At 45.3% G+C, this 27,848-nt stretch overlaps 1 protein-coding gene across 2 annotated transcripts in view; it reads right to left on the reverse strand.

Moving 5' to 3' along the window:
• NET1 (neuroepithelial cell transforming 1) overlaps window positions 1-27,848 on the reverse strand; it is a 77,182-nt gene that overhangs the window by 3,334 nt on the left and 46,000 nt on the right. The window contains exons 3-10 of one of the 2 annotated variants that reach the window (XM_090041529.1): window positions 20,618-20,677; window positions 4,332-4,439; window positions 3,262-3,429; window positions 2,201-2,263; window positions 1,637-1,733; window positions 1,434-1,510; window positions 707-964; window positions 300-470 (exon numbers count right to left, since the gene is read on the reverse strand). In XM_090041529.1, coding sequence (XP_089897655.1) covers window positions 300-470; window positions 707-964; window positions 1,434-1,510; window positions 1,637-1,733; window positions 2,201-2,263; window positions 3,262-3,429; window positions 4,332-4,439; window positions 20,618-20,677 — 1,002 coding nt within the window. Of the gene's footprint in view, window positions 1-299; window positions 471-706; window positions 965-1,433; window positions 1,511-1,636; window positions 1,734-2,200; window positions 2,264-3,261; window positions 3,430-4,331; window positions 4,440-9,149; window positions 9,327-20,617; window positions 20,678-27,848 lie in introns of those variants that run through there. The other variant, XM_090041530.1, reaches the window with a different exon arrangement.

Here is a 27,848-nt window from a genome sequence, read left to right on the forward strand (position 1 = left end):
AAAGTCTTCTGCTAATTACAACATCCTAAGGTGGTTGGAAACACCAGCAGCTGTTGGCTTTTCCTTAAAGCTGAAGTGCAGCAGGACATCACACTCATTCTCTTGCAATGGGTTTTGAATTAGTGATACTAGCATCCTCTAAAACCAGAAGTGATGGCTTAAGGGTCCCAGCCCTACTCTGGCAAACAAGCAGAGCTGATGTGTGTCCTTCCCACATAGAAGGAATGGATTGGAAGAAAGAGCACCAGTCACAGGTTTTCAGACTGAACCTTAGACATCAATATATTAGAAGAACTTACGTGGCCATTCTTATTCTTCAGCTCCCCATGGCACAGCAACACCTTGCTGGCTTCAATTCTAGGGTCCTTCTGCTTCTCATCCAGATACTCCAGTTTGTCAATATAATACTGGCACTCTGACTCTCCTTTCTTCAAGTTGATGTCCGAGAGGACTCCTTGGATTATAGCGATCTAGAAAATAAAATATTAAACAACTTAATTGCATAAAGATTTGTGTTTTGCTTTTATCCCCGGTTTAAAACTCTGCTGTAATGCTTGGGTACATCTCTCAATGGATTTCAATGGGAGTGGTATCTGTGTACCTGGGCTTACTAGAGAAACCATACCCCTACATCATTTAGGGTGTAAGAGAGCTTTCTTACAGCCCGAGTGCTATATGATTACACACGATCGCCATTATTACTTACAGCTTCTTCCAGAATTTGGACATCGGGATGATCTTTTGGAGTATGTTTAAGAATTTCTTTCAAGAGCAGTGGGTATTTGACTAGCCGACTTCGAGGGATATCCAGGAAGCTCCACAGGTCCAGCTTGCGGCTGAAAGGGGATTCAAGACAGCGCTGAAGGAAGTCCTGGACTCTTCGGTCTTGCTTCTTCTGATCCAGAAGAGCTTTGGCTGCCAGTTGGTTACTGCAATAGCCTTTGTAGGCATTCAGTCCTGGTAACTAAAGAAACAGCAGGACACTATTAAACTCCCTTGAAAGTATCGAGCACATGAATATGGCAGAGTGTTCCCCCTTAACAGAGTATTATAACTAAAAATAAGAAACAATAATGGCATTTTTATGCAGATTGTGTTGCACGAGGGAAGATAGATTCAGAAACATCAACTTCCTTTGAAGTTTAGACGCCTGAAATCATCTCATTGATAAACCTCCCAGAACACAAGCATTCAACATAAATCAAGAAATCATTACAAGGTGTCAAACAGCATAGTTAGATCTGTAGAGTCTCCTTGACCTGTCAAAGTCAATAGACTCCCAATGACTTGCATGTTGCTAGGATTGCATCCCAGATCATTAAGCTCATGGCAACCAAATTATGTTACTCTATAACTTAGAATTTTGTGGCTCCATCTTAATTTTAGCTGACTGATACCAGTCATCATTTGAGTGAACAACCAAGGGGACTCACCCATTTGACAAGAATGGGCCCGATCTGCTCCACTGTTCCATCTGGTCTTGTTGCTTCTCTTAATCTGGCCAAGAAGTCTGGAATCAAGAACACAGATGATGATTACCACGAGTGCCTCAGGAAGTGCTTACGCCTGAAATAATAAAGCATATATGCCAAGTACTCTTCGCCAGACTTCAGACTTTCACTGTTGCTGCTCTTACCTTCATGGAGAGGGATATATGAATCCAAGTCCCCAAATATGTGAGTCAGTTCCTCCTCTGATATGATAGACAGCTTCAACATGGGGTCATGATAAGCCTACGGAAGAAGATTGGTGCCAAATTATATCACAGTCTAAACAAAGTAATAGCAGGGCACTGGGTATTTGAGGGAAAATACATGCGTCTTATGTGCAGCACAGGACTGATTAAGCACTTGTTGGCTGTTTCACTGACTCTGATGGGTGTCAATGATACCAGAACCACAAAATAACAGATACCTACAAATCTGGTATCTGTATACCAAATATCTATAGATAACAGATAGAATCTTTTAGCTTTTATGGTTCTGGTAAGTGCCTGAGTTGGTTTTCTTATGTAGAGAAGAGCATTTGAAATATTTGGGGGGGCGGGCTACGATATTGGAAAAGAATATTCAATTGCACAATAAAATCAGGCAAAAAATATCTAGTAAAACTACTGTAGGACTGTGTGTGTACTAAGATGCCCCAAAGATGTCGGATGCGGTCTTCAACTGCAAGGAAAAAAACCAAAAAAACCACTCACCTTTCTAGCTAGTTTAAGATCTTCAATTAAATCCTGTTCTCCCCTGGACAGTTCATATATTGCCTACGAGAAAGAGAAAAGTAAAGTATTTGAGTCATTTCTTCTTAAGTATATAGCAAATGAGCGCTTTCATTCTAGCTGTTCTTTGAAAGACACACTTCTAGTTATAACTTGTGGCCTTGTTTCTGATCAAAAGCTGCTAAGGGGAATCAAGAGAGATTATTAAATCTCCCTAGGGTCTGAAGACCAAGGAAGGTTTTGCTGTTTGAACCGCTGCAGGGTTCTTGGGTCTGACAGGCCAGAGTAAATCCTTGCTTCCTAAGTGCTGAGAAAGTCAACCTACTTGCAAATGTGTGAAAGCTTTGATGCTTTCCCACTAGCCAAGTCAAATATTTTTTCATCATGGACTTCTACAGCCAAAGTGCAGCAATTTACCTGCAGGTCAAATCCCACAGTTTACTACCTTTTCCCAGTTTCTGCTTCCTCCATACATTTTTCAGAGAACCAAAGTTTTCATGTTTGGCACTTAGCCAACTGTTAAGTCCCTTCAGGAAGAAGAAGATCCTCCTTAAAAAGGAAAGAACAGTTTGGCCTTCATTGTCAGAACTGACTAATGACTGTGTGTGTTCAACCCCCGAGGTGCCAAGTTCAAGCCTTATAAAAGAAAAAAGGTCAGTCCCATTTAAAGTGCTGAGTTTGGCACATAGAACCTGTAATCACTGCAGAGAGGCCTATATGTTCAAAAGGTCAGCCTGGATGGATTATTTTTCTAGAAGTAAGCTGCACATTTATCCACATCCCACATTCACCCTTTCCTTAAAATTAATGATCGGGGAAAAAAATAAAAATTGGGGCTTTTAAACAGCTCTTAAACAAAAGAGCTGGTTTGGAGAAGTTTGTTTAAAAGCAAAAACCTTTTTTTCTTTTGCTCTTTCTTCTAAAAACAGGGTGCATGTGATATATGAATAAGTGCGATATAGTTCTCTCCTCTTTCCTGCCTCTTCATCTTCATCCTCCTCCACCAGCCAGAAGAAACAAGGGCATCTTGATCAACAGTTTACCTCCTGGCGCTTGATTTCTTTGGTGCTCAGAGTCTCCTTCATGTTAACATCTAATGTCTCAGACCAAAGCACGCTGTTTCTTCTCTTTGGTGGTGTGGGAGCAGCTGTCCTGCTACATAACTTCTGGGCAAAGCCAGGGGACTTGCTGTCACCACGGAGGGCAAATGACTGTTGAGGAAGAAAAGTGAATAAAAAGGTTTAGTTCCAGCACTTCAAGCGTACTACAAGTTTTTCATTTGCTGCTCCCAACCCTTTGTCCCTCCTCTACCACAAGTTGTGCCATAGTCAAGGCTTTAATTTGCTAATGTCACTGGAGCTCATAGATTGAAGTACCTGAATTCTGTTCCAGTGGTTTGCAATGTCATTACAACCCAAATATGAATTTGATCTGTTCTGCACATTTAGGGTAGCATGTTATAAGAACAGACTTTTTTGGTGCCACTTGCCTATGAAGAAAAACTGCAAGCAAGTGTCCCTTCATATTTGCAGGGTTGTTGGTTGTAGCTGTGTTGGTCTAAGGACATTAGCAGGCAAGGTTCCTTGGGTAATGTGATATCTTTTATTAGGCCTATTAAGAGAGTTTTAGTTGGTCTAATAAAAGATATCATATCTACCTAAAGAACATTGGGTGCCTTCATATCGGCATGCACAGGATCATACATATCATGCACCTCACATACTGCCATAAGGCATTTGTGTATCATGCGACTCTCCCTACTTGAAACGGCTCATTCTTTTCCAGTGGTTAAGCTTCAAGCTGTGTGTATACTACTGACTGGAGGCCAACAGAAAGCAGCTATTAGTTAACTCATCCTCATTCTGCACATTCTCCGTAGTTCAGAAGCTCTGGAGGGGCTCCTCCTTGTAGGACGTACACACGCTTGATAAGAGCATCTCAGTGACCATACAGCCTTTGAATCAGAAGACCCTTGGAAACATGCAACTCTTCGCCATGCTTTGACTTGGCATGCGTCAAATTCCCAAGAAACCCTGAAATTCTGGGATCAATCCAACCACTTATAGGCACATGTCCCCACTCCACAAAGAGAGAACCTCATGCTTGGTCTTACCTGTATGGTCTGACCAAAGCGCCGAACTGCACCATTTCTTACAGGAGAGATCAAGTTTGCCAAGGACGTCACCCGAGCTAGAGGTCGAACTCGCTTATTGCTGGGCTCCTGCAAACAATAAAAAAAACAGAACAAGTTGTACTGAGTGCGGTTGAGATTTAGATAGATCAACGTTGTGAAGGCTGGAAAAACCAGTTTTTGCCTCTAAACAGTGTGCTGAAATAGCTGCAGCAGGAGGTATTTGTCTGAACCTAAGTGCAGTCTTGTGAGAGGCAGGGACAATACAGACTGTAATGATCAGAATGCCTGCAAGTATTTTTGCACAGTGACTCCTCAAGACAGTGCGGCTCCAGTTTGCTTCTGGACAGCAATATACCAGAGACATTTGAGCAGATCCCGGTAGGACCTGTCATCAGTCCTTTGATGAGGCCCTGGCAGACGTACACAGCTGAGGATCTGCCACTACTACGCGCAAGAATTTTGTGTCTGTTCCCTAACAGAACATGCTTTCCCCTTTTATTTCACTCCAGAGACAGAAGGCACAAAGAACAGCCAGAGCCCAAGACTAAGTAGCTAATCTGGCTGCTCGACATTCCAGTGAAGTATGTGGAAATACAACGGGATGCTTCAATCTAGGAGTCTGCCTTTTCCTAAAGGATTGAGGCCTCTATCCCGTCAAAGCTGATGCTTTTGCACATGGAGTGAGAGTAGTCCCTCAACCTTAAGCTCTGTTCCAAGTGATCCACCTCCATGGATGAGGAATCATTCGTCTGTTGGAGGCTACAGGCCCTTAACAAATACAAGTGTCAAGCTACAGTAAATGCTGTGTGTAATGAGCATTACATGGAAATTTCTAACAGAAAAGCAAGCACAGCCAGAGATAAGGAAGGGTGGGAAGTAAGAAAACCAAGGGCAGGTAAAGTCTTGTGATGCACTTAAAAGATACTTCCAAGCAACTCATCTCCAGATCCTTGGAACCCACCACAGGTGCAGAGATGTACCTCAATGTCTTTTCCTAACGCAATGGTTGGATGGCTTCACGAGAAGCTTTGGGTGAATGAGTCACCCTCATTAGGCACGTTAACAAGGGATTATCAGCCATCCCCAGTTAATGATGGATTCTCCCCTATTAAGTAGTAGAAGGGAAAAAAAAAAAGTGGGGAATGAGAAGATGACATAATAGCAGGAGACAGAGGTCCCTACTGTGTCCACTTCCTGTTTCAGATGGCCAAGTGAATCCTGCGTCTATGCAGGAGGTTAAACCAGCTGACCCTTGGCATCTTCCCTGCTTCCGTGAAAGACAGTAGTGAAAGGCACATGAATCCTTTGCTTCTGTGCAGCAAGAGTAATGACAAAACCTCGGAAGGGGGAAAGGGCCATATGGAGCTGGATTCAGATCATTTGCATGGGGAAGAATCAGAAAGGGCAAAACCTGCGCAAATGAGAATCGGGCTTGGGCCACGCCGCGAATAGTGGCCTTGTGTTCTTGATGCAGTGACCGAGACCCAAATTTAGGAGATGCTATGAATGAAGTCTTCAGAGCTGGAGGGGAAATAAAGCTACAATTCCTTGATTAACAGAGGTCTCAAATATAGGATGAAAGGATAGCTCAGTACACAGGGTTAGGGATGTCTGAGACTATCTTCTACATGTGCCATGGCTGAAAGATTTCAAAACTATTTGGATATTGTAAGTTTAGACAAAGAGCTGCAAAGAGAAAACAAAATGATATTAAGGCTAGGACATTGAGTATCATTTCATTTGTGCTAGGCACATCTATTGAAGGGAAGACTCATTTAACCACGGCACTAAGGGCGCAGAATCCATCTGCAAAGGGATTCGTCTGGAGGGGAAGTGAAGGACAGAAAGTTCTCAATGGAACGGAGAGGGACAAGGTTTATTTTGCATGCCGAGGTACTAAAACAAGGAGGCGCAAGCCAAGAAAGGCTCATGAACTAAATCAGGCTGAGAGCAGGATTTAGACAGACATAAATCACATCCAGATCTGCCAAGAATGGCTATATAAATAGACACAACAGAAAAAAATAAATATATATGACACCGAGATTAATAGTGGAAGAAATCCCAGTGCTCAGGATAGGATGCTTGCGCGATATTTCTCAGCTCGCTCTGTTCAGAGGTCAAAGGAGCAGGCTTTGCAGATATGAGATACAATGCCACGCTCCAGGCACTAATGGACATGTGTGAATGCCTCTGCAGCACATCTGTGCGGGACTGAAGTGACACATGCATATGCACAAGCCTGGCAGAAGGCAATCCCCTCCGTGTGCGACCGACAGTACAAAGGGGCTCCCTGTCTGAATGGATTTATAAATTGCTGCTCTTCAGACCGGCTACGGTGATCTGGAATAAGAGATGCAAATACCACCACGGAGTGACAAGTTGTCCTCTTGCTTAACAAGAGATGGGGCTGGGGAACGTATGGCTCAGAGTCCTCCTTTGCCTTAAGCAAGGTCGTGTTTTGAACAACCAACTCCCGCGAGTTAAGCAACACCACCAGGAAGTTTGCCCTGTGCAGACTTTGCTCCCCTAAGAAATTCAAAAGACAAAGTCCTCATAAGCCACAACATTAGTTGAGCAAAATCCTCCAAAGTGCTGCGTTGTGTCCTATGAGTTTTCTCCTGCCTTCATGGCAGCTTTGGGTTTAACCTGCTATTCCACATCAGGTGAAGTTCGTCCTGGGTGTAAAACTATTGAAATGAGGAGTATACACTAGGGATAATCCCCCATACAGAAATCTAGGCCAACTAAAAGTCAGTCATATTACGTTAAAAACAAATTACTCCCTAGAACAATATTAGCATTCGTTGAACTTGTCTCAACTTTCAGTTAAGTGTCAATGCTACAAATAGTTAACTGCCAACCACCGTTTCTACTTGAAAAACCAGTTTTTCAAGGAGGTCTTCTTTGTTTAAAAAAAAAAAATCCAGGCTAAATCTTTGCTTGCAGGATGAAAACAAGATGCCTGAAGAAGGGTGCTTGTGCCCGAAAGCTTACAATTAAAATATTTTTGGGGGGCAAAAATCTAGTTGGTCTAATAATAGATATTGCCTCTACCACGAGTTTTGAGACAGACTTTCAACGGACTTTCCTTTCTGTGTACAAATTGCTGCACTACAAAAAAAAAAAAAAAATTCAAGTGCCAAGTGGTTGCTTTCGTTTAACTGTGGAAGCAATTAAAATGCTGGGTTTGAGTATAGATTCCCGCCCCCCCCGGCAGGTTATTTATTGTCATCTTTTAAAAGAAACATTTTCTACTGCGTTGTGTTCAATGTGCAAGATCACATGTGCCTGTACAAACGTTAAGAAAAAGTGACCAATGGGGAAAAAATGGAAACAATGCACATGACTGTAATTAAATGACCACTCAATTCCAACGGCGCTTTGGTCACCAGGTCAAGTATGAACCCAGAAGGGGCTGAGGTAAGCTGTACGCTGATTGAAGATTAACGTGACGTGAATTTGCTGGATCTCAGTCCAGTTGGCGCAAGATGCCCGGCTGTGTCCGAGTGACCGAGGGAGGCTCAGCCACGGTGGATCAGAGGGCCGTATCCCTTCCTCAGACTCAAGGGGAAGGGGGAAGCACAGAGGGAGGACTGTTGGATGGGTAAAGGGCTTAAAGTGACTGTAAACAGCGAATGAGAACTTGGCACAAACACTTGCAAGCCACTCCTGACCCCCCTAACCAAAAACAACTATTAAACCTCTAATATGCAGCACCACATCAATCATATTCGACTACGTACGAGGCTTTATTTCAGACAACTCATTCCTTAGATTTATCCCCAAACTCTCAGAGCAACTTTTTTTAAATTTTTTTTTTATGGAGGTGAAGCAGTGAGTCTGTGGCTTGGAGTGCATCCAGTTTCTCCACTTAAAGCTGGAATATTTCAAGCATTAAAAATGCACCCAACAGGACTTCGACAGAAGGTCATCCGAGTCAAAGGGAGTTTCTTTATAGATTTGGCTATTTTATTTTTTGTAATAACCATTCTCTTTTTATCACTACCTTAGGCAGCACATTTCTGCTTGATTACTGTACTTTTGCCTTGTGTCAACAGACAAGGTATGCAGTAAGCCTCCAGGAATGCAATTGGACTCATTTACATAACACAGGGTTACAAAGTCTCCTTTTTGTAAAAAAGGAAATAAAATCGTACTTGTTTACCCAGAGCCTAAGTGCCTGGCTGGAAAAGAGTCTGAGAGGGAGCAAAGAAAACACAGCGCATGGTGTAACTTATACACCCGGATCCTTTAGTCTTAAAGGACACCAGAAACAAGCTCGAACCTGCGACCGGACGCTACCCCGTGGAAGGCAAGGACACGACTTCAATTAGTGCAGGCTGAGGACGGTGTAGGTTTACGGTGAAGACTCCCGAGTCCTTTGGGCACTTCTAGAGTCGAAATCCCTCTAAACGAGCCATTTCTCAGTCGCTTCTCAAAGCGTGGGGCAGGCTCCAAAGTTACTCTGGGACGTTTCATCCCCCCACTAGGTGCAAGTTCACTGGTTTCTCTACAAGGTCGCCCTAAATCTGCTGGAGGCGAGCGTTAATCCCTTGCTCCCCAGAGCCAACAGCACCGGAGGGCGTGGAGGGGGGCAAGGAAGGAGAAGGACATTCAAACACCGCTCATCAGAAGTGGACCCTGTCCGAAACTCCGAATTAAACCCTTCACCCCCGCAAGCCCTCACAACGAACCCCCGATCGGGAAAGGCTCGCCAGCCCCCACACCGAGGCGCCGCGGCGGCGGCAGCGGCAGCCCGCCGCACCTCCCCGCCCGCCGCGGCCCCGGGCTCACCTCCTGCTCGCGGGACGCCTGGTTGTGCGCGTCCAGCACGCGGATGGTGCGCTTGATGGGGAGGAGGCCGCCCAGCTCGTCGTGCGCCACCATGGCGGGGCAGCCCGCGGGCCGGGCCGGGGCGGTGCGGGGCGGTGCGGAGCGGGGCAGCCGCCGCTCGCGCCGCCGCTCTGCGTCTGGGCGGCCGCGGGCGCGGGCGCGCCAAGCGCAAGGCGGGGGCGGGGCCGGCGGCGCGCCGCCACGCCCCCGCCGCGGGCGGGAGAAGCCCCTCGGGGCGGCCGGGCGCCGCGCGGCGGCGGCGGCGGGAAGCCGGGCTGGGTCTCTGCTTGGCAGTGTCCTCGTGTCGCTGCGCGGGCAGCGGATCGCCTTTGCGCACGACGGGGGCCTGGGAGCGGCCGCCTCGCTCCTTCCGACGTGGCCTTCACCGACATCAGCGCTGCAAGGGACCTCGCGTCCAGCCCCCGACGCTCAGCTCTGCCCCCCAAGCCCTTTCGGCATGGCGGCAGAAAAGAAACGAGTGGCACCCGGCTGACGGGCTACTGCCCATGAAAGCCATTAGCCCAGGCAGACCCCCCGTCCCTCCCTTCCCGGGGAGCGCCCCCCGTCCCTTCCCTCCCGCCTGCTTCAACAGGAACGGCGGCTCCGCGGCCTCCCGCTTACACCACCTCCCTGGCAAGATGAGCCAAGCCCTCTCAGGCTACAGAGGCCTACAAGTGTGCCACGGGCGCCCTTCCTCCTCGCCGCACACCGGGGGCAAAGGCACCTTACGTATTTAAACACGCGATGGGTTTGCCAGGAGCTCTAGCAGCACGGGAGAGGCTGGCACTAGCGCCTCACGCCTACAAGCCTCGTGGCTGTCACTTAGCTGCTGTGGAGGTGGAACAGGATCTGGGCCCACCTGTAGGTGCAGCTGTATCAGCAACTAAAAAACTATAGTGGCTTATTCTGTTCAGGGTACCGGTCCAACTGCTTTTGCCACACGTATTTTGTTGGTAAGACCAGGGCATGACCCGCTGCCACGACGGGACTAAGCCCGCAGTGCTGGTGGCAAGCCTGTCCCATGACAAGGCCTTAGGGACAACTGTTACTACTGAATGAAACCCTTCCAGCTGCCCCTGGCCTGGAAAGCAACACAGCAAGGATGTTGCTCCGCATACCAAGAAAGAGCCCAGGGTCTGCATCTCCTTTCGTGCTGTTTGTCCTTTCACCACTCTCCATCTCATTTATTCCTCCCCCGCAGGGAGCTCCTTAAGTGAAGCTCTGTATGAGGAAGGAGGACAGAGCTGAGATGTAAAACTCTACATCACTGGTTGTAAGGATGCATGAAAGGGTCACCAACAGACTTTAAAACAGGATTCTCCTTTAAAAGGAGAAAAAATGCGGGAAACCACGGGTTTCTCCTTGCAGGCTGGCAGAGGGGGGAGCAGGAGGAGGATGATCAGGCAGGTGGCACCATATGCATGTGTGCAGCTCTCCCTCAGTGTTTTACAAATGGGTTCTGGCGCAAAAAAAGAAGTTGAGAACCAGAAATTGGGAAATTGCGGCCTCAACTTTACGGTCCAGTGGCTCGGTAACCAGCTCCGAGGCAGGACCCAGAGAGTATTAACACATGGCACCGAGTTGACATGGCCGGTGTCTAGCTGGGGTTATTTGAGCCCAATATTATTTTCCTGCCAGAGCAAATAAAACTCTAGCATGCATCTACTGAGGGATCTCAGGCAAGGCTAAGGATGTCATTCTTATGCTCTACTTGGCCTTGGTCAGGCCGCAGCTGGAGTGCGGTGGCCAGTTCTGGGCGCCGCACTTCAGGAAGGATGTAGAGAAGCTCAAGAGAGTCCAAAGTGGGGTCACACGCATGATCAGAGGCCTAGAGACCAAGTCACATGAGGGGAGGCTGAAAGACTTGGGACTGTTCAGCCTGGAGAAGAAAAGATTCAGAGGGGAATTGGTGGCAGCCGTTAAATGTGTTAGGGGTGTACATCAGGCCCTGGGGGAGCATCTGTTCACCAATGCCCCTCAGGGGAAGACAAGAACCAATGGACACAAACCGACTGAAGGTCACTTCAGATTGGACATAAGGAAAAATTTCTTTATGATTTGAGCATCCAGGGTCGGGAACAGACTCCCCCAGAGGTGGCACAATCATCGACCCTGGAGATCTTCAAAGAACGCCTGGACGTGCACCATGCTGGGGTCATCAGACCCCAGCAGTCTTTCCTGCCCAAGTACAGGGGGCTGGACATGATGATCTCGTGAGGTCCCTTCCAGCCCCTAGCATCTGTGAATCTACGAACCTATGAACCAACTGCTCTTCATGACTGTTGTGCTACGTACAATATCAGTAGTGGAGTTGGGGAAATTCCCAGGATTTCTAAACCCCAAACACAAAGACAACACTTGAACCATTTATGGAAGATCTTTTCTTTTTTCGTTGTTGATAGTTTCTCTCCCAAGCGCAGTAAAACCGTCCGCCATGTTTAGAACATGAGTCCCAGGAAAAAAACACGACACATGACATCTTTGTTGAGCGTCCAGCTTGATCAGTTCAAGAGCATTTCACAGTCCCATTTCTCCCTCAAGTTAAATACCAGTAGCTGCACATAGCCAGCCAATTTTACTGAATAAACACAAGCCTTTTAAAACACCCATTAGTAAGGAAGGCAGCCATTTCAATCATGCCAACAGCACTGTAGCCACGTGCTAAATTCCACCAATTCTAGATTGGGAGGAAAAACCTGCAGCACCCTTATAGGCTCAGCAGTGCTATGTTGGCTAGCACTACAGAAGAAAGAGACTTGGGGGTCATCATTGACCACAAGATGAACATGAGCCTGCAGTGCGATGCTGCGGCTAGTAAAGCGACCAAAATGCTGGCGTGCATCCATAGATGCTTCTCGAGCAAATCCCGGGACGTCATTCTCCCCTTGTACTCGGCCTTGGTGAGGCCGCAGCTGGAGTACTGCGTCCAGTTTTGGGCTCCACAATTCAAAAAGGATGTGGAGAAGCTTGAGAGAGTCCAGAGGAGAGCCACGCGCATGATCAGAGGTCAGGAAAACAGACCGTACGATGACAGGCTGAGAGCCACGGGAGTCTTTAGCCTGGAAAAGCGCAGGCTCAGGGGTGATCTGATGGCCACCTATAAGTTTCTCAGGGGTGACCGCCAGGATCTGGGGGAACGTCTGTTCACCAGAGCGCCCCAAGGAGTGATGAGGTCGAACGGTCACAAACTCCTGCAAGACCGTTTCAGGCTGGACACAAGGAAGAATTTCTTTCCTGTCCGAGCCCCCAAGGTCTGGAACGGTCTGCCAGCGGAGGTGGTTCAAGCACCTACATTGAACACCTTCAAGAGTAAATTGGATGCTTATCTTGCTGGGATCCTATGACCCCAGCTGACTTCCTGCCCTTTGGGCAGGGGCTGGACTCGATGATCTCCCGAGGTCCCTTCCAGCCCTGATGTCTATGAAATCTATGAAAGTCATCCCCTTCAGCCAAGGTAAGCATGACTACTACTTCTTGAGTGGGGACAGCCTGCTTTCAGCTGTTCACACTTAGGTAAGACTGCTTACAGTGATACTCGGGTAACCTTGCCCCTACCAGCAGCCTTGAAGTTGACAGGACGGAGTGCATTTCAGAGCTGGTAATAGCACAGCCGTGGTTCGGTGGTGGAGTGGGGCTGGATCAGGGGTGGGCAAAGTCCAGCCCGCAGGCCGGATCCGGCTGGCAGCGGACTCCGTGCCCCTGCCCACAGCATGCATCATCATCATTGGCAGTGCCTCAAAGTCAAGGATGACGTCCGTTAGGCTTGATGGGTCCCTCAGGTGACTGCAGAGCCTGACTCTGGATACACACATTCTTCAGCAACGGGAGCATGTTGTTGTGTGGGTCAGTGGGATTTGCAGCCCTGTGCTGGTCTTCTTCTTCCTCTGACAGATAGCAGCTCTGCTCTGGCTCTGGACCAAGCTGCTCCTGCCACAAGATCCCAGTGGTTTTGGAGCAGCACCCTGCCCTCCTCTGCTCTGTGTCCTGCCAGTGCAGCTGGGGCCAGTCTCCATGGCAACCCCAACCCAGCACTATCACAGCACAGGTGTGCCTGGGGTCTCTATGGAGACCGGCCCCAGCTAAGCAAGCAGGGGCTGCTGGGAATGGAGTGTGGCTACTGGCTAGATGAACCCCCAGATGGCCTGTCTGGCACTTCTCCAGTTGCTCAAGGAGCACCCTGTAATGAGGCTCAGGCAGTATCAGGATTGGGAGGAGGATGGGGACAATGAACAGTGTTAGCCCCAAATCATGTACCCATGTTCAAAACAGAAATGCGGCCTTTTACTTAGTTAAATACAGACCCAAAATAAAAAAGGAGATGGACTGCCAGGAACAAAAAGGAAAAGTAGTACGTACAGCAACACTTACCAAGAAAGGTACTTGTATGTTAGCAGCCCTAGAACGTGATGTTCTGCATCTGGAAGCACTTTGCAGCATATTATATGAAGTGCTTTATGCAATGTAAGTACTAATTATTTCTCATCAGAGCCCCTCAGGAAAGGGACCTGCTGTCATCTATTACCCAGCACCTGACTCCTCCACTGGAAGATCCCTGTTCAATTGTATGTTCTCCTCCATGGCACTTCATATGGCCAATGCTAACAGGGGGTGATGCAACTCACCGCTGATGTATGACATTTAAGTTGCGCTATGGAAATTTAAAGAGCTACTGTGATACACGCACAAAACATCTCTTATAGCACATTACCTGCCTTCTTGCTTGACACCACGCTAATGACAAATCGTCTAGATACAGGCTGTTCCTATTCACTGTTCATTTTGCAACAATGGATTAAGGACTTTGTGGGATGTGAGCACTTAATACCACAAAATAAATGCAAACAACTCTCAAAAATGTGTCTGTAGTGGAGGGGCTGATTCCTGAATGCCTTCTATATACAAAAACTATTTCAGTATTTATCAGCAGCAGCCATCCTTGGGCAAAATCCAAGCCCTTGTCTAAGCAGTCAAGACTCTTGCATTAACACTACATAAACAGCATGAACATCGTTATCCAGCTATAACCCCACACGACGCATTCGTGTTAAGGTACAATCATCATCATCCCCAGAACCACCCTTCCTATCTACAGAAGCATCATCTACGTGAATTCAGGAGAGGTCAGATGGTGATATAATACCTACACGCTGCTTGGCTGTCTTCTTTGCCCAACATGCGTGCATGTGGAAGGGGCTGTTTGCATTTGACCCTAAAGTTAATAAAGTTGATTAATACCAGAATTACTACCCAGCTATGCAAAACCACTGCTTTGCTATTACTCAGTTCTAGCAGAATAGCAATAACTCACTATTTTGGAATCATCTGATGAAATCCATAATAAAATGGAAAAGCAACAAGACTAATTTATGAAAGAGGTGCAGAGGCCTACAGCTGCAAATAATTCTTTAGCTGAAATCCTAGCTGTTTTATAGCTGGTACATTCTTTGCCATTAAAGCTACCTTGTGTGGGGGGATAATCTAGTGGAGAAAAAATGCTCTCCAAGGTAGCTGATTAATGTGTAGGAGCTGGAAAAAAACAAAACAAAACAAAAAAAACCCAACTCATCATATCAAAGCAAGTACGTTTAAAGTTAAGAATGATCACCTGTAGGGGAAAGAATTTATGCTTTATAATTCAGTCCTTTCATTCTAATAGAGTCATGTATTTTTCATACTGAAAAACATTCAAATGCTTAGCAAAACACTGACATAACTAACTAGTGTTTGTCCTCGAGAGTCTGATTCTGTTCCACCCAAGCTGCAGCAATAGGAGAATGGTGTCTTTAAGACACCTTTATACCTCCCCCTCACAAGACCACGAAGCCCCTAGCAAAAGCCAGGGCTGTCGTAGTTTACCTTTGGCTCTCCAGAAGGACACTTCTGACTATGAAGGGCCTAAGAGCAAAGGTCTTGACTTCAACCATTTCTCAAATCACTGGGATAAGAGGTGCTTAAGCCAGGGTCTCCTAGGTTGGGGGCAATTCCACAGGGGCCAGATAATCCAACTTTTATGGCTTCCTTCATGTCCTGGAACAGCAAAAGGTTATGTAACATGATTGAGGGATCCAATTTTTTGAAAAAATAGAAACGCATAGCATTTTAATACATCTGACTTGAAGTCTCCAGGACAACTAAAGTATGCATAACATTTCACAAATCAAAAACTTGTTTTCGTTGTTGAAACTAACTTCCAGCTTTCCGGCACTTTATCTGAAGCTGAAACCCGACTCAACATTAGTCAGCTGTTTTTAAACTATACCATATATACCACTTTATATATAGAACATTTCATGTACTGGAATAAGTAAGAAGCCACGCCAACATGCAGGCCCTATTCCTTTCTCTCTTTTTTAAATTAGTAGGAAGTCAATCCCCATCAACCGTATAGCCAACTTGTTTACCGTCAAAGATCCGTGTTTAACATTCCAGTGGCAGATATTTATATTCCACGTCAAATTCAAATTAGTATTCTTGAAAGGGGGCAAAAATAGAGCATGACATCAATAGATCATTGCGCCACTGGAAGTTTACACACTAACTCAAAATACTGGATTTTATCTGCATGATGAGAGGTCACTATACTGACAAGGAATTAAGTAAAAAGCAAGTTGCACATATTTCATAAAACAGAAGTAAACTAGTACATCAGCCATTTTTTTCTGCTACTCCATTTTTAACTAAAAGTTGGTGGCGGAGACCTCTGCTTGTAGCCAGTTATGATCCTAGATGCGTGAGAGCCCAAGTTAGGGGATTATAAACAAATCTCTGTCGTGATAACACAAATGCGACATCTGAACCTTGGTGTATAAGCCTGTGACATTACTGAGCACAAAACTGGGCTTAATAGCAAAGTGCTAGGAGAAGTTCTAAGCTGGTTTACATTCCTGCATTAAGCTCCCATACTGCTCATGTGTTGACAGTCGGTTTTCATAGCAGCATGGCTCCAGCTAGCAGCCAGTCTAAAAAAATGCCAAAGTTTATTCCAGAGTACATTTTTGTAACTCATGCATGGGGAGCTGTAGCATGAATTCAAACTGCTCCATCTGCTAAGAGTTCATATAGATTCATAGATGTTAGGGTCAGAAGGGACCTCAACAGATCATCGAGTCCGACCCCCTGCATAAGCAGGAAAGAGTGCTGGGCCTACATTACCCCAGCTAGATACTCATCCAGCCTTCGCTTGAAGACCCCCAGGGTAGGGGAGAGCACCACCTCCCTTGGGAGCCCGTTCCAGACCTTGGCCACTCGAACTGTGAAGAAGTTCCTCCTAATATCCAATCTAAATCTGCTCTCTTCTAGCTTGTGGCCATTATTTCTTGTAACCCCCAGGGGCGCCTTGGTGAATAAATACTCACCAATTCCCTTCTGTGCCCCCCTGATGAACTTATAGGCAGCCACCAGGTCGCCTCTCAACCTTCTCTTGCGGAGGCTGAAAAGGTCCAGTTTCTCTAGTCTCTCCTCGTAGGGCTTGGCCTGCAGGCCCTTAACCATACGAGTGGCCCTTCTCTGGACCCTCTCCAGATTATCCGCATCCTTCGTGAAGTGCGGTGCCCAGAATTGCACGCAGTACTCCAGCTGCGGTCTGACCAGCGCCCGATAGAGGGGAAGTATCACCTCCTTGGACCTATTTGTCATGCATCTGCTGATGCACGATAAAGTGCCATTGGCTTTTCTGATGGTTTCGTCACACTGCCGACTCATGTTCATCTTGGAGTCCACTAGGACTCCAAGATCCCTCTCCACCTCCGTGCCACCCAGCAGGTCATTTCCTAGGCTGTAGGTGTGCTGGACATTTTTCCTCCCTAGATGCAGCACTTTGCATTTCTCCTTGTTGAACTGCATTCTGTTGTTTTCTGCCCACTTGTCTAACCTGTCCAGGTCTGCTTGCAGCTGCTCCCTGCCCTCCGGCGTGTCCACTTCGCCCCATAGCTTAGTGTCATCTGCAAACTTGGACAGAGTACATTTCACTCCCTCATCCAAGTCGCTGATGAAGACATTAAAGAGTATCGGTCCAAGGACCGAGCCCTGCGGGACCCCACTGCCCACACCCTTCCAGGTCGAAACCGACCCATCCACCACGACTCTCTGGGTGCGACCCTCCAGCCAATTCTCCACCCACCGGACTGTGCAGTCATCCAAGTCACAGCCCCTTAACTTGTTCACCAGTATGGGGTGGGATACCGTATCAAAGGCCTTCCTGAAGTCCAAGTATACGACAAAGTCAAAAGTCCCCTACAGTAGTAGCGCTCACGTTTATCACCTTTCCTGGCCATTTATTCATATACTTGTAAGTCCAGAAGGGACCAATATAATCATTTAGTCTGACCCTCTTCCCAACATGGGCTGTAGAATTTCATGCAGCAGTTCCTGCATCAAGCCCAATTATTTGTGGATGGACTACAGCAGGGGTGGCCAACTTGTATCACAAGCAGCATGTGAAGCCTCCAAGTCTGGCACATGGAATCACAGAAGTCAGGTCAAAGGGACCTTGTAGATCTTCAAGTCCAACCCCCTGCCTGGGCAGGAGAAAAACTAGGCTCAAATGATGATCAGGGAAAGGACAGGCAGCACAGTGGCAGAACAGACAGGGAACAAAAAGCAGAGCAGCAGATAAACCAGAAGTGGGGCTGGAGCGGCCGATGGGGAGGGTGTGGATCTTCATTTGTGGCACAAGGTTGGCTTCCACTGGGCTAGTCATCAAGAGGGCGGCAATGATGACTTGAACATCGCAAGTGATGGAGAATAAGAATTTGGTCTCAGAATTCCCTAGTTCACGTGCTAGATTGGAAATCCAAGGCTTATCCATCTTTCCCCACCCCATCCCACTAGAGGGAAGGGCCTAGAAATATGTTAAAGTTTCCTGGCCAAATTCCTGTGTTGCCAGTATTGCTACAGCTGTAGAGCGCTACCCTTATTTATGCTGAGTAATGCTTATGAGTCAGTCACATACATGCACGTTTGTTCCCGATTCTCCTTTCCAAACCCAAGTTCTTATATAAATGGTTAATTCAGTGAAGATTCCCACTTTTTGTATGTCGTCTTCTTCCCAAAGCTGTACTCTTAGACAGCCCAGCAGTTGGACTCTCCTCTTCCAAAGATTAGTAACCCATGGTCACTAAAGAACTCCAGTCCAGACAAGACTGGATTACTGCATGTTATTCAGCACGGCTTCCTCTTGCTTCTGGCAAAAGACACTGCCCCCTTTATCTACTCCCATCAGATATAGAAGGGTCATAAGTTGGTTGCTAAACAAATATTAGGATATACAGTACACACCTTCAGAAAACAGTGCTGGATGCTCTCAAAGTGAATCATTCTGCACTCCTACGTTAGCAGGGTAACACTGCAGCACGCTGCATAAGCTGATGTTTTTACTTAACAAAATATTAGTCACAAACATAGCTGAAGTTCAGGATAAATGCACAGGATCCTCGATGGCTTACTCCCCCTGCTCCCCTCAAGAGTGTGTGGAAATTTTGGGATCAAAGGGTTTCTGGGTATGCCCTAAACCCTTCAACATATAAGCCAACTTTAAGCCAGTCAACATTTGACAGAAAACTACAGGGGAGGGAGGAATCTGTACAAAAGCTTTGGGGGTTTGCATGATTTTTCCCCGTGTCATTTGACACACTGGATGTGCTGGGCCTCAGACTAACAGTTCCCATTGTGTCAAAACAGGGTAACAGTACTGAATTATGCAAAACATCAGGGTAGATCATCATGATACCTTTTAACCTTATGAACCGTGTGGGTGCAGGCATCTCAGAGAATCCCAGAGAAGTGGGGCTAGAAGGGACCTTCAGAGGTCATCCAGTCCAACCCTCAGCCTCAGGCAGGATCAGCCCTATATACGGATACACACAGTTGCATAGCACCAGATTTTTTACACCAATTGCCTGCAATAGCTGAAAACGATATTTGAAATGCACCCAAATACAGACCAACTGTAGACTCTACTTTTAAAAGTGAGGTTTGGAAGGCCACGTCACTTAGGTGCTTTAGAAAACGTTACCATGCAACCGTGACTTTGCTGGCTTTAAGGCTTTTGAATGCCGTGTCTGTTTGTATTAAAAGGTACATGCGTACATAAAATACACAATGTAAGGACAAGAGGTAAAGTAGCTAGCGCTCAGCTATAAATAGGGTTTAAAAATGCACTGGAGTGTACTTTGTAGGTGCAACTTCAGAACTAATGAGAGTGTCATGGGTAGCCGGATCATTTAAAAATGTAAAAGGTCAGGTTAAACAAGACATGGTCTGAGTGACTAGCTACATGGCTTAAGCCTTTCCTTACTCCAAGATCATCTCAATTAAGAGGCAGCTGGGTTACAGACAATTGCATTTTCTCCTGATGTTGATTCCTGCTGTAGGTACAACTCCTAATTCACAGGGATTCTCTTCAGTGCAGCTGAATGAATGGCTTTTTTTCATTTAAAATCATCTTCCTGGCAGGTTTCTTTTACCCAGAACTCTCAGCTGTCCACCTCTCACGTATACTTCCACAGCTAAGGACATGCAAAATTGAGAACAATTTGGAACAAAAACTGTCCACATACAGATGTTATTGCTGTGACAAGTTCTGGTTGATACGATTCCTCTTTTTTGGACTAGAAAACACATGCCAGATTCCAAGAAAAAAACAAAATCTAAGGGCAGTCCTGTTCAGAAGAGTGGATCTATTCTACAGATCAAACACCAAAAAGCTTAGTTAGTTATTTGGACAGAGGTGATCCTTCATGGAAAGCAGCAAAGCAGTGACATTTCTCCATCACCCCATTTGATTGGGAAACCAATCAAATAGCGCACAGATGCAAAGATACAGCAATAAAGGATACAAAGATGTGAGGTTAAACAAGACATTCCCCATCAGTACGTGTGAATTTATGCAGTTAATAAATTGTAAAAGTCTATTTAGCTACCAGTTGAATTCACTGGCACTTCCCAAAAGAACTGCTACATTCCTTTCTGCTCTTTGGAGAATTCCTGGGCAGTGACATCCTCAAAGAATCTTAATTTCAATAAGAAGTTTCCCTTTCCAGAAAACCTATCTTGGGCGGTATTTTTCCTTGGAAGATTAGACTTCTTGTCCCCACCAGATATGACTCAGGATGTTTACTTCAGTCACATTTTAACCTCTCTTCATGAATGAGTAACATTCACCAGAAGTCCAGTTTGCTTGTAGTACAATGTTTCACAACAGAATGAACACAGACACTGGGCTGTCATCATCCTTGCCACCACCATTTGTAAATATTTCTAGTACCCAGCACTTGAAAGCAATTCTGGTTTGTTTTTTTTTTTGTTTAAGTGCAAGTATCAGTTTCTTTTACAAAACATTAAACATTAGGGGACTTTGGGGAGCTGTGTGATTGATAGCAACACAACAGTTGATACTGACAGTATGACCGGGGGGGGCAGACTTTACTTACCTTAAAATCAAGGCTGCAGAGACTGACAGCATCATCATCTTTCTCTCTCCGCTTCCTTTTCTGTAAGAAATGAAACCAAGTTATAGCTGTACACTAGATCCTGTTTCACAAAGCACATGGTCCAGGGCTTGATGTTTGAAGTCAGCTTAAAGATTCCCTGCTTTTTGCACCTTCAAAACTGTGGAGGACAATAACTACAGGAGCAGTGAACTCTGTGATAGTTCACTGGAGGGAGAAATATCAAGCCCAAAGCACCTATTTCTGATTTTTTTTATTCACAACCATAAATAATAGGAGCTTAAAGAAAGAACCAAATGATAGAAAATAATGGAGGACCAAGTACATTCATTACCATAAAGTAATAAAGGACAAAGTACATTCTCCTAATAGCACCTTGAATGGATTCAAGTAGGCACTTAGTTACTTTGCTATGGTTCCCGAGTTGAGTCATGGTACTCAAGAAACGCAAACTTTAAAGAAAAAATTGCATTGCCAAGAAATTGGAAAGGAGGTTTATTTATGGATTGAGACCTGGTTACAAAATAGAAAGCAAAGGGTAGAGATGAATGGTCTTTTTTCAGGATGGCAGGAGGTCAAAAGTTGGGTCCTGCAGGGACCTGTGCTAGACCTGGTTTCATTCAACATTTTAATCAATGACCTGGAAAATGAAGCGTATAGTGAAATCTCTATGTTTGCGTATTATACTAAATTATTCTGGGTAGTCAAATTCCATGCTAATGGACAGAAGCCGCAGAAAGATCTTGCCAAGCTGAGTGAGTGGGCAAAAGCCTGGTTTATGAACTTCAGTATTGAGAAGTGCAAGGTAATGCACTTGGCAAAAAAACAAAAAACAAAACCTTTTTATATGTACACAATGCTTGGTTCTGAACTACAACTCAGGGAATGGACCAGGGAGTCATTGTGGACAGTTCTCCAAAACATCAGCTTGATGCATCAGGGCAAACAAAAAAGCCAATAAAAAGTCAGGTATTGTTAACAAGGAAAGTGAAAACAATGAGAAACATCATATCACTTTACAAATCCAAGATGTCCCCACATCCTGATACTGCAGTTCTGGTCTCCTCATCTCAAAAAGGATGTTGTAGAATTGGAAAAGGTCCAGGGAAGGGCAGCCAAGATCATTAGGGGTATGGAGCCTTTACCATACCAGGAAAGACTAAAAAGGCTAGGGCTTTTCAATTTGGAAAGGAAGAGACTGAAAGGGGTTATGATAGAAATCTATAAAATCATGAAGTGTGTGGACAAAGTGACAAGGGAACTGTTATTCACCAGGTCCCAGAATACTACAACTATGCAGTAACCACTGAGTTAATAAGAGAAAGGGTTTTTTTTGTTTTTTCTTTTAAAACATAATATTTAGTTAATCTGTGGCACTCCATACCACAGGAGGTTGTAGAGGCAGATGATATAGCCAAGTTCAAGAAGGGACCAGACTAATCTCTGATCTCTGGCCCATGAGACCACATCATCCAACCCATGGAGCATCTCAAAGGACCAGAAATTTGGGGGTAGAGGAGCAGTGACAGGATTAACTGCTGCTCCCCTGCTGCCAAATTTCTGGACCCATGGCCTGGATGACACAGGCTGGTATGCTAGATTGGGCCAGTGAATATTGGGGCCAGAGCATGGGGTTACCCTGTAGCTGGATCACACCTGCAGCCTGACCCCCTTCCCCACTTTGCTGAATCTGGTCTGCAAATGAGTCCTGTGCCACTCATCCAGCCTGCAGGGCAGGAAGGCTGAGCACTGCTGGACTAGACAAGTTCATGGAAGATAGATCCATTAATAGCTATTAAACAGACTAGTCAGGGAAGGTCTAGCATCTCTAAATCAACAAAGGTTTAGGGAAGGAATGATGGGGATAGACCACTTGTCTAGATGCGTACAGTTTATATGATCCCCATAAGCATCCACTACTGCAACCGTCAGAGAGCAGATGCTGGGCTAGATGGATCGCTGGTCTGACTCGGCATGGCACTTGCATCCTTACAGACAAGGCAGGAAGCCATTTCAGGTCATGCAAATGGCACCAGTCATGTGTTCAATCCCATTCATTTCAGTAGTAAAGGTAACACTTAGCCAAATTAAAAAGGTGCTTACTAATTTGTGCAGGAACAGCCTGTCCTGTCTCATTAATACTTCTCACACTTACTCAGAACCTGCTCAGCTTTTGCTCATTAAGGCTCCTTACATTGTTACTCAAGAACACCTCGACAGATGGAGACCAGGGGGTGGCAACTTTTTGCCCTGGGGGGATGGAAGGGGAGTGGAGCCAGTGACCCAGCTCCCTGCAGTGAGGGTAAGAGCAGCAAGGAGGGCACAGCTGTGCCCCCAGCCCCCTGTGCCCCTCATAGACCTAGGCAGACTAGATGGTTTCAGAGCGGCTAACAACAGAGCACCACAAATATTTGGGATAGACTTAGGACTACAAGCACCGACCCTGAATGTTGGGCAATGTTCTAACCGCTGTATGATCCTACTATTTGGGGCTTAGGCTGAAACAACACCATTGAGATTTTCAAAGGAATTTTAAGGGTCTTGGAAGCTTCTTCCCACTGAAAGTCTACAGGAACTGGGATTTTATCCCCCAGTCCCCCAAGATGTATCCTGAACCACACAGCCAAGATTTTAACAAAAGGATCCAAGAGAATGGATGGATTGATTTAAATGAATAAGCAAGAGTAAAATAAAGTTATAAATCAAGGTTTTCCATTTAATTCTCATTTATTGGTAGCCCTTCACACATCTTAATAAATCCATGTGGAAGATTTTGCTAACTAGAAGGATACCCTGCAGCTATGCATACCAAATATAGCAATTATATTACATAACTGTGGTATTTGAATATTTACATTATGTTAGTAACTACTGGATGGGATTTTTTTTTTTTTAATTAAGCGATCATAACCCTTTCCCCCCCAATATATGATTTGTGTCCAACTCCATCCAAATCTACACTGGAATCCAACTTACATTAGAAAAGAGCCTTCATTTTATTTAATAAGATTCTTAATGTGTGCTGGACATGTTAAAAAAGTTTAGATAAGCAGAACTGCATTTCAAATAGCTTATTAAAATAAAGGGAATATTATCCAGAGATGGTACTCTTGGCACCCTTGGCACTTGACTTGTAAAGAAGTTTTTCCCTCATGTCTAGCCTGAAGTGATCTTCAATCAGCTTGTATCCATTATTTCTTGTCCTCCCCTGGGGGGCCTTGGTGAATAGATGCTCCCCCAGGCCCTGATGTACACCCTTGATATATTTAAAGGCTACCACCAAATCCCCTCTGAGTCTTCTCTTCTCCAGGCTGAACAGACCCATGTTCAGCCTCCCCTCGTATGACCTGGTCTCTAACCATACATGTGGCCCTCCTTTGGACTCTCTCGAGCTTCCCTGCATCCTTCCTGGAGCATGGCACCCAGAACCGGATGCAGTACTCCAGCTGCGGTCTCACCAAGACCAAGTATAGCAGGAGGATGATATCTTTAGCTTTGTTCGAGATGCCTCGGTGGATGCAGGCCAGTGTTTGATTTGCTCCGCCAGCTACAGCATCGCACTGGTGGCTTGTGTTTGTTCTGTTGTCAGTCATGACACCCAGGTCTCGTTCGGTTGTGGTTCGATTGGAAGGAGACTGAATGTTCCTTTTTCAGCTGAATTTGGTTAATCAACTTTGAAGGAACCAGTCATTGCAGTAAACTCACTGAATGAGTTGAAATAAGAAGATGTTCTCTCCGCACTTTCATAGAAAGCTGCTGTTGTCAATAGCTGGTTTACTACTGCAAACTCTGGTTGCAATGGCTTAACCAGCAATTTAAAAGTTCAGCAGTCTATTTTTCGAACCCCACAAATGTATTATTTATGCCTATTTAATTTAACTATAAGTTAATTTAAACCTGTAATTAGATTATAAAATTCCTTACATTTTCACATTTTTATTTTAAACCTAATTTTCAGAGCCTGCTTTTATTTTTATTTTTTTTAACCTTGCAAGTTTTAAGCACCCTGGCTAGATGCCAATCCACCCAACTCCTTTTATTCCTTTGATAAAGTAGCCATACTGATGAGGTACTCCCTTGTGTAAGAACCCTACAATTATTTAACAAGCCCTTTGCATACACTAAAGAAGGGCTCTTTTCTATGCCAAACCCCCTTCCTGTTCATACTTTTTATTCTATGACTACAGACTAACAATTACATTCAAACAGCTTTATTTTAAAAACACAGAAATTAACATATCCATTAGTGATATTTGATTAATTAGTCCCTCAGTTAACTTGTTGCCATGCTCTTATTAGTTGGTGACCTGAATCCCTACCAGTGTCCCATTCATTTGTGCACAAACCACTTTGGCTAATTCATTGTCTGTTAAAGTGCGATCAGTATATTTGGAAATGACATGCATGCTAAATCATGAAAGGAATGTACTCTTGATAATCAGATTGTTAGGGGCTGGAAGGGACCTCGCAAGATCATTGGGCAGGACCATTTTAAGCTAATTTTCTCCAGAGTACCTGTAAAAACCAAGTGATCTTCACAAAATATTGGATTTTTATTTTTTAGCTTTTTCTGCCTCAATAAGACAGAGATTCCATTTTGCAGAATTATCTAATTTGGTGATGGCTGCTGTAAGTGTGCAAAGCAAAACTATGCGACTCAATGCACTATAATCATGTAATCCTTATACAGTGAGCACTCTGAATTTTTTTTAAATAAAAAAAATGCACACTAAGTGATTCTTCGACTCTACTCAGCACTAGTGAGGCCTCACCTGGAGTACTGTGTCCAATTTTGGGTCCTGCACTTCAAGAAAGTTGTGGATAGTTTGGAAAGAATTCAGTGCAGAGCAGATCCAGGCTGACCTGGACAGGCTCAAGAAATGGGCAGATGAGAACCTGATGGTGTTTAACACTGAAAAATGCAAGGTTCTCCACCTTAGGAGGAAAAACCTGCAGCATCCTTACAGGCTCAGCAGTGCTACGCTGGTTAGCACTACGGATGAAAGGGACTTGGGGGTCATGATTGACTGCAAGATGAACATGAGCCTGCAATGCAATGCTGCGGCTAGTAAAGCGACCAAAACGCTGGCTTGCATCCATAGATGCTTCTCAAGCAAATCCCGGGATGTCATTCTCCCCTTGTACTCGGCCTTGGTGAGGCCGCAGCTGGAGTACTGAGTCCAGTTTTGGGCTCCACAATTCAAAAAGGATGTGGAGAAGCTTGAAAGAGTCCAGAGGAGAGCCACGCGCATGATCAGAGGTCAGGAAAACAGACCGTACGATGACAGGCTGAGAGCCACGGGACTCTTTAGCCTGGAAAAGCGCAGGCTCAGGGGTAATCTGGTGGCCACCTATAAGTTTATCAGGGGTGTTCACCAGTTGCTGGGGGAACATACGTTCATCAGAGTGCCCCAAGGGATGACAAGGTCGAATGGTTATAAACTCCTGCGAGACCGTTTCAGGCTGGACATAAGGAAGAATTTCTTTCCTGTCCGAGCCCCCAAGGTCCGGAACAGCCTGCCACCGGAGGTGGTTCAAGCACCTACGCTGAATGCCTTCAAAAGCAAATTGGATGGTTATCTTGCTAGGATCCTATGATCCCAGCTGACTTCCTGCCCCTCAGGCCGGAGGCTGGACTTGATGATCTTTTGAGGTCCCTTCCAGCCCTAATGTCTATGAAATCTATGAAATCAAAATGATCAGAGACGTGGGGGACAAGACTTATGAGGAAAGGCTGAAAGAGCTAAGGCAGGGGGAGGCAGCCCCCAGCATGGGAGCTGAAGTATGGCATGCCAGGGCATTTGGCTTGGCACTCACACCTTGATATGGATGCCAGGGAAGAGGCCGGGGCTGCGCTGCCACAATAAGGATCAGGCCCCTCGCATGCCAACACCTCAAGCTGCAGCAGGGGAAATTTAGATTAGAGGTTAGGAGGAACTTCCTGACTCGGAGGGTGGTCAAGCACTGGAACAGGCTGTCTAGAGGAGCTGTGCAATCTGTATGCTTGGCAACTTCCAAAAGCAGGTTAGACACTTGGATGGTGTATTCGGAGACGATCCTGCCTCCAGCAGAAGGGCTGGACTAGACAACTTCATGCGGTCCCTTCCAGCCCTATGTTCCTGTGATCCCTATTTATCTGTATAAGCATACATTTCTTAGGCAGTGAACCAGAATCCGGACAATTCACACTCAGAATTTAAAATGCATTTTCTTTCCTGTTATAAAATGTTAAAAAAAAAAAAAAGAAAAAAATTCTCTACTGTGTTTTGATATGACATGCAAAATGCACTGCCTACAAAGCTGAAAATGGCTAATTACTGACAGTCAAGTGCAACTAGTTATTACAGATTTCCGTGGAGTGACAGATTAACCAGATTCTACTGTTGTTCTCATTATACATTCTCTTCAGTCCCCAGCAGTTTAGGCTTTCCAGAGTCCCACATGCAAGTCTGCTAAAAATCACAAGAAAACTCTGAGTTTATTTTGTCTAATTTTCTGAATCTGTTCTAAACAGCAACACGTATTCTGTCCAACAGGCCCACTCAGGTCATTTGCTGAGCTGTTAATCAAGAAAAGTTTTTTATATATATACAAAAACAAATTAATGTAGGATGCGATGTGTGGGGCTCACTGAATGAATACTTTCCCTTGAAATAGCAGAATAGACATTTGGCTGGCTTGATGACATGGAAGTGATGTGGGGTTTTTAGATTAAGTTACAAAAATATATTTTTTTTAAAACAGAACTTGCAAAAATCTCACACCTTTCTGGTCTGAGGATTAATATTTTTTCCTCCTTTTTCTAAGTATATACGCATCTTTAACACGCAGCTATAGACCAAATCCCAGACTCTGAAGGAAGCCAAGATTTTATTTTTCAACTGGCTAGACTTATGAAATAAGCACTGTTTGGCTAGGCCCCGTTTTCCCTGCCCAATATAGTTTCATACAGGACGCAGACCTCTGACAACAGAGCCAGCTGTATCATTCTGGTGTGGCACTAAAACAGAAACAGACTCCAGGATAAGTGCTAGTTCATACTGCTCAGCAAAGGAGATGTTAGCAGCGTTACAGAAAGGCAGTCATGAGAACACTGTTTTCTCATTCTTTCTAGCTAGACAAAGTCACGCGTAATTCTTCCTGAGAAACTCAGCTCATGTGGCAGAAGATAGATTATGAAAGGTATTAAACTGTAAATACCAGGATTCTTATA

The sequence above is a fragment of the Crocodylus siamensis genome, chromosome 4, assembly GCF_052110815.1.
Source record: "Crocodylus siamensis isolate JL-2025a chromosome 4, ASM5211081v1, whole genome shotgun sequence".
NCBI lineage: Eukaryota > Metazoa > Chordata > Crocodylia > Crocodylidae > Crocodylus > Crocodylus siamensis.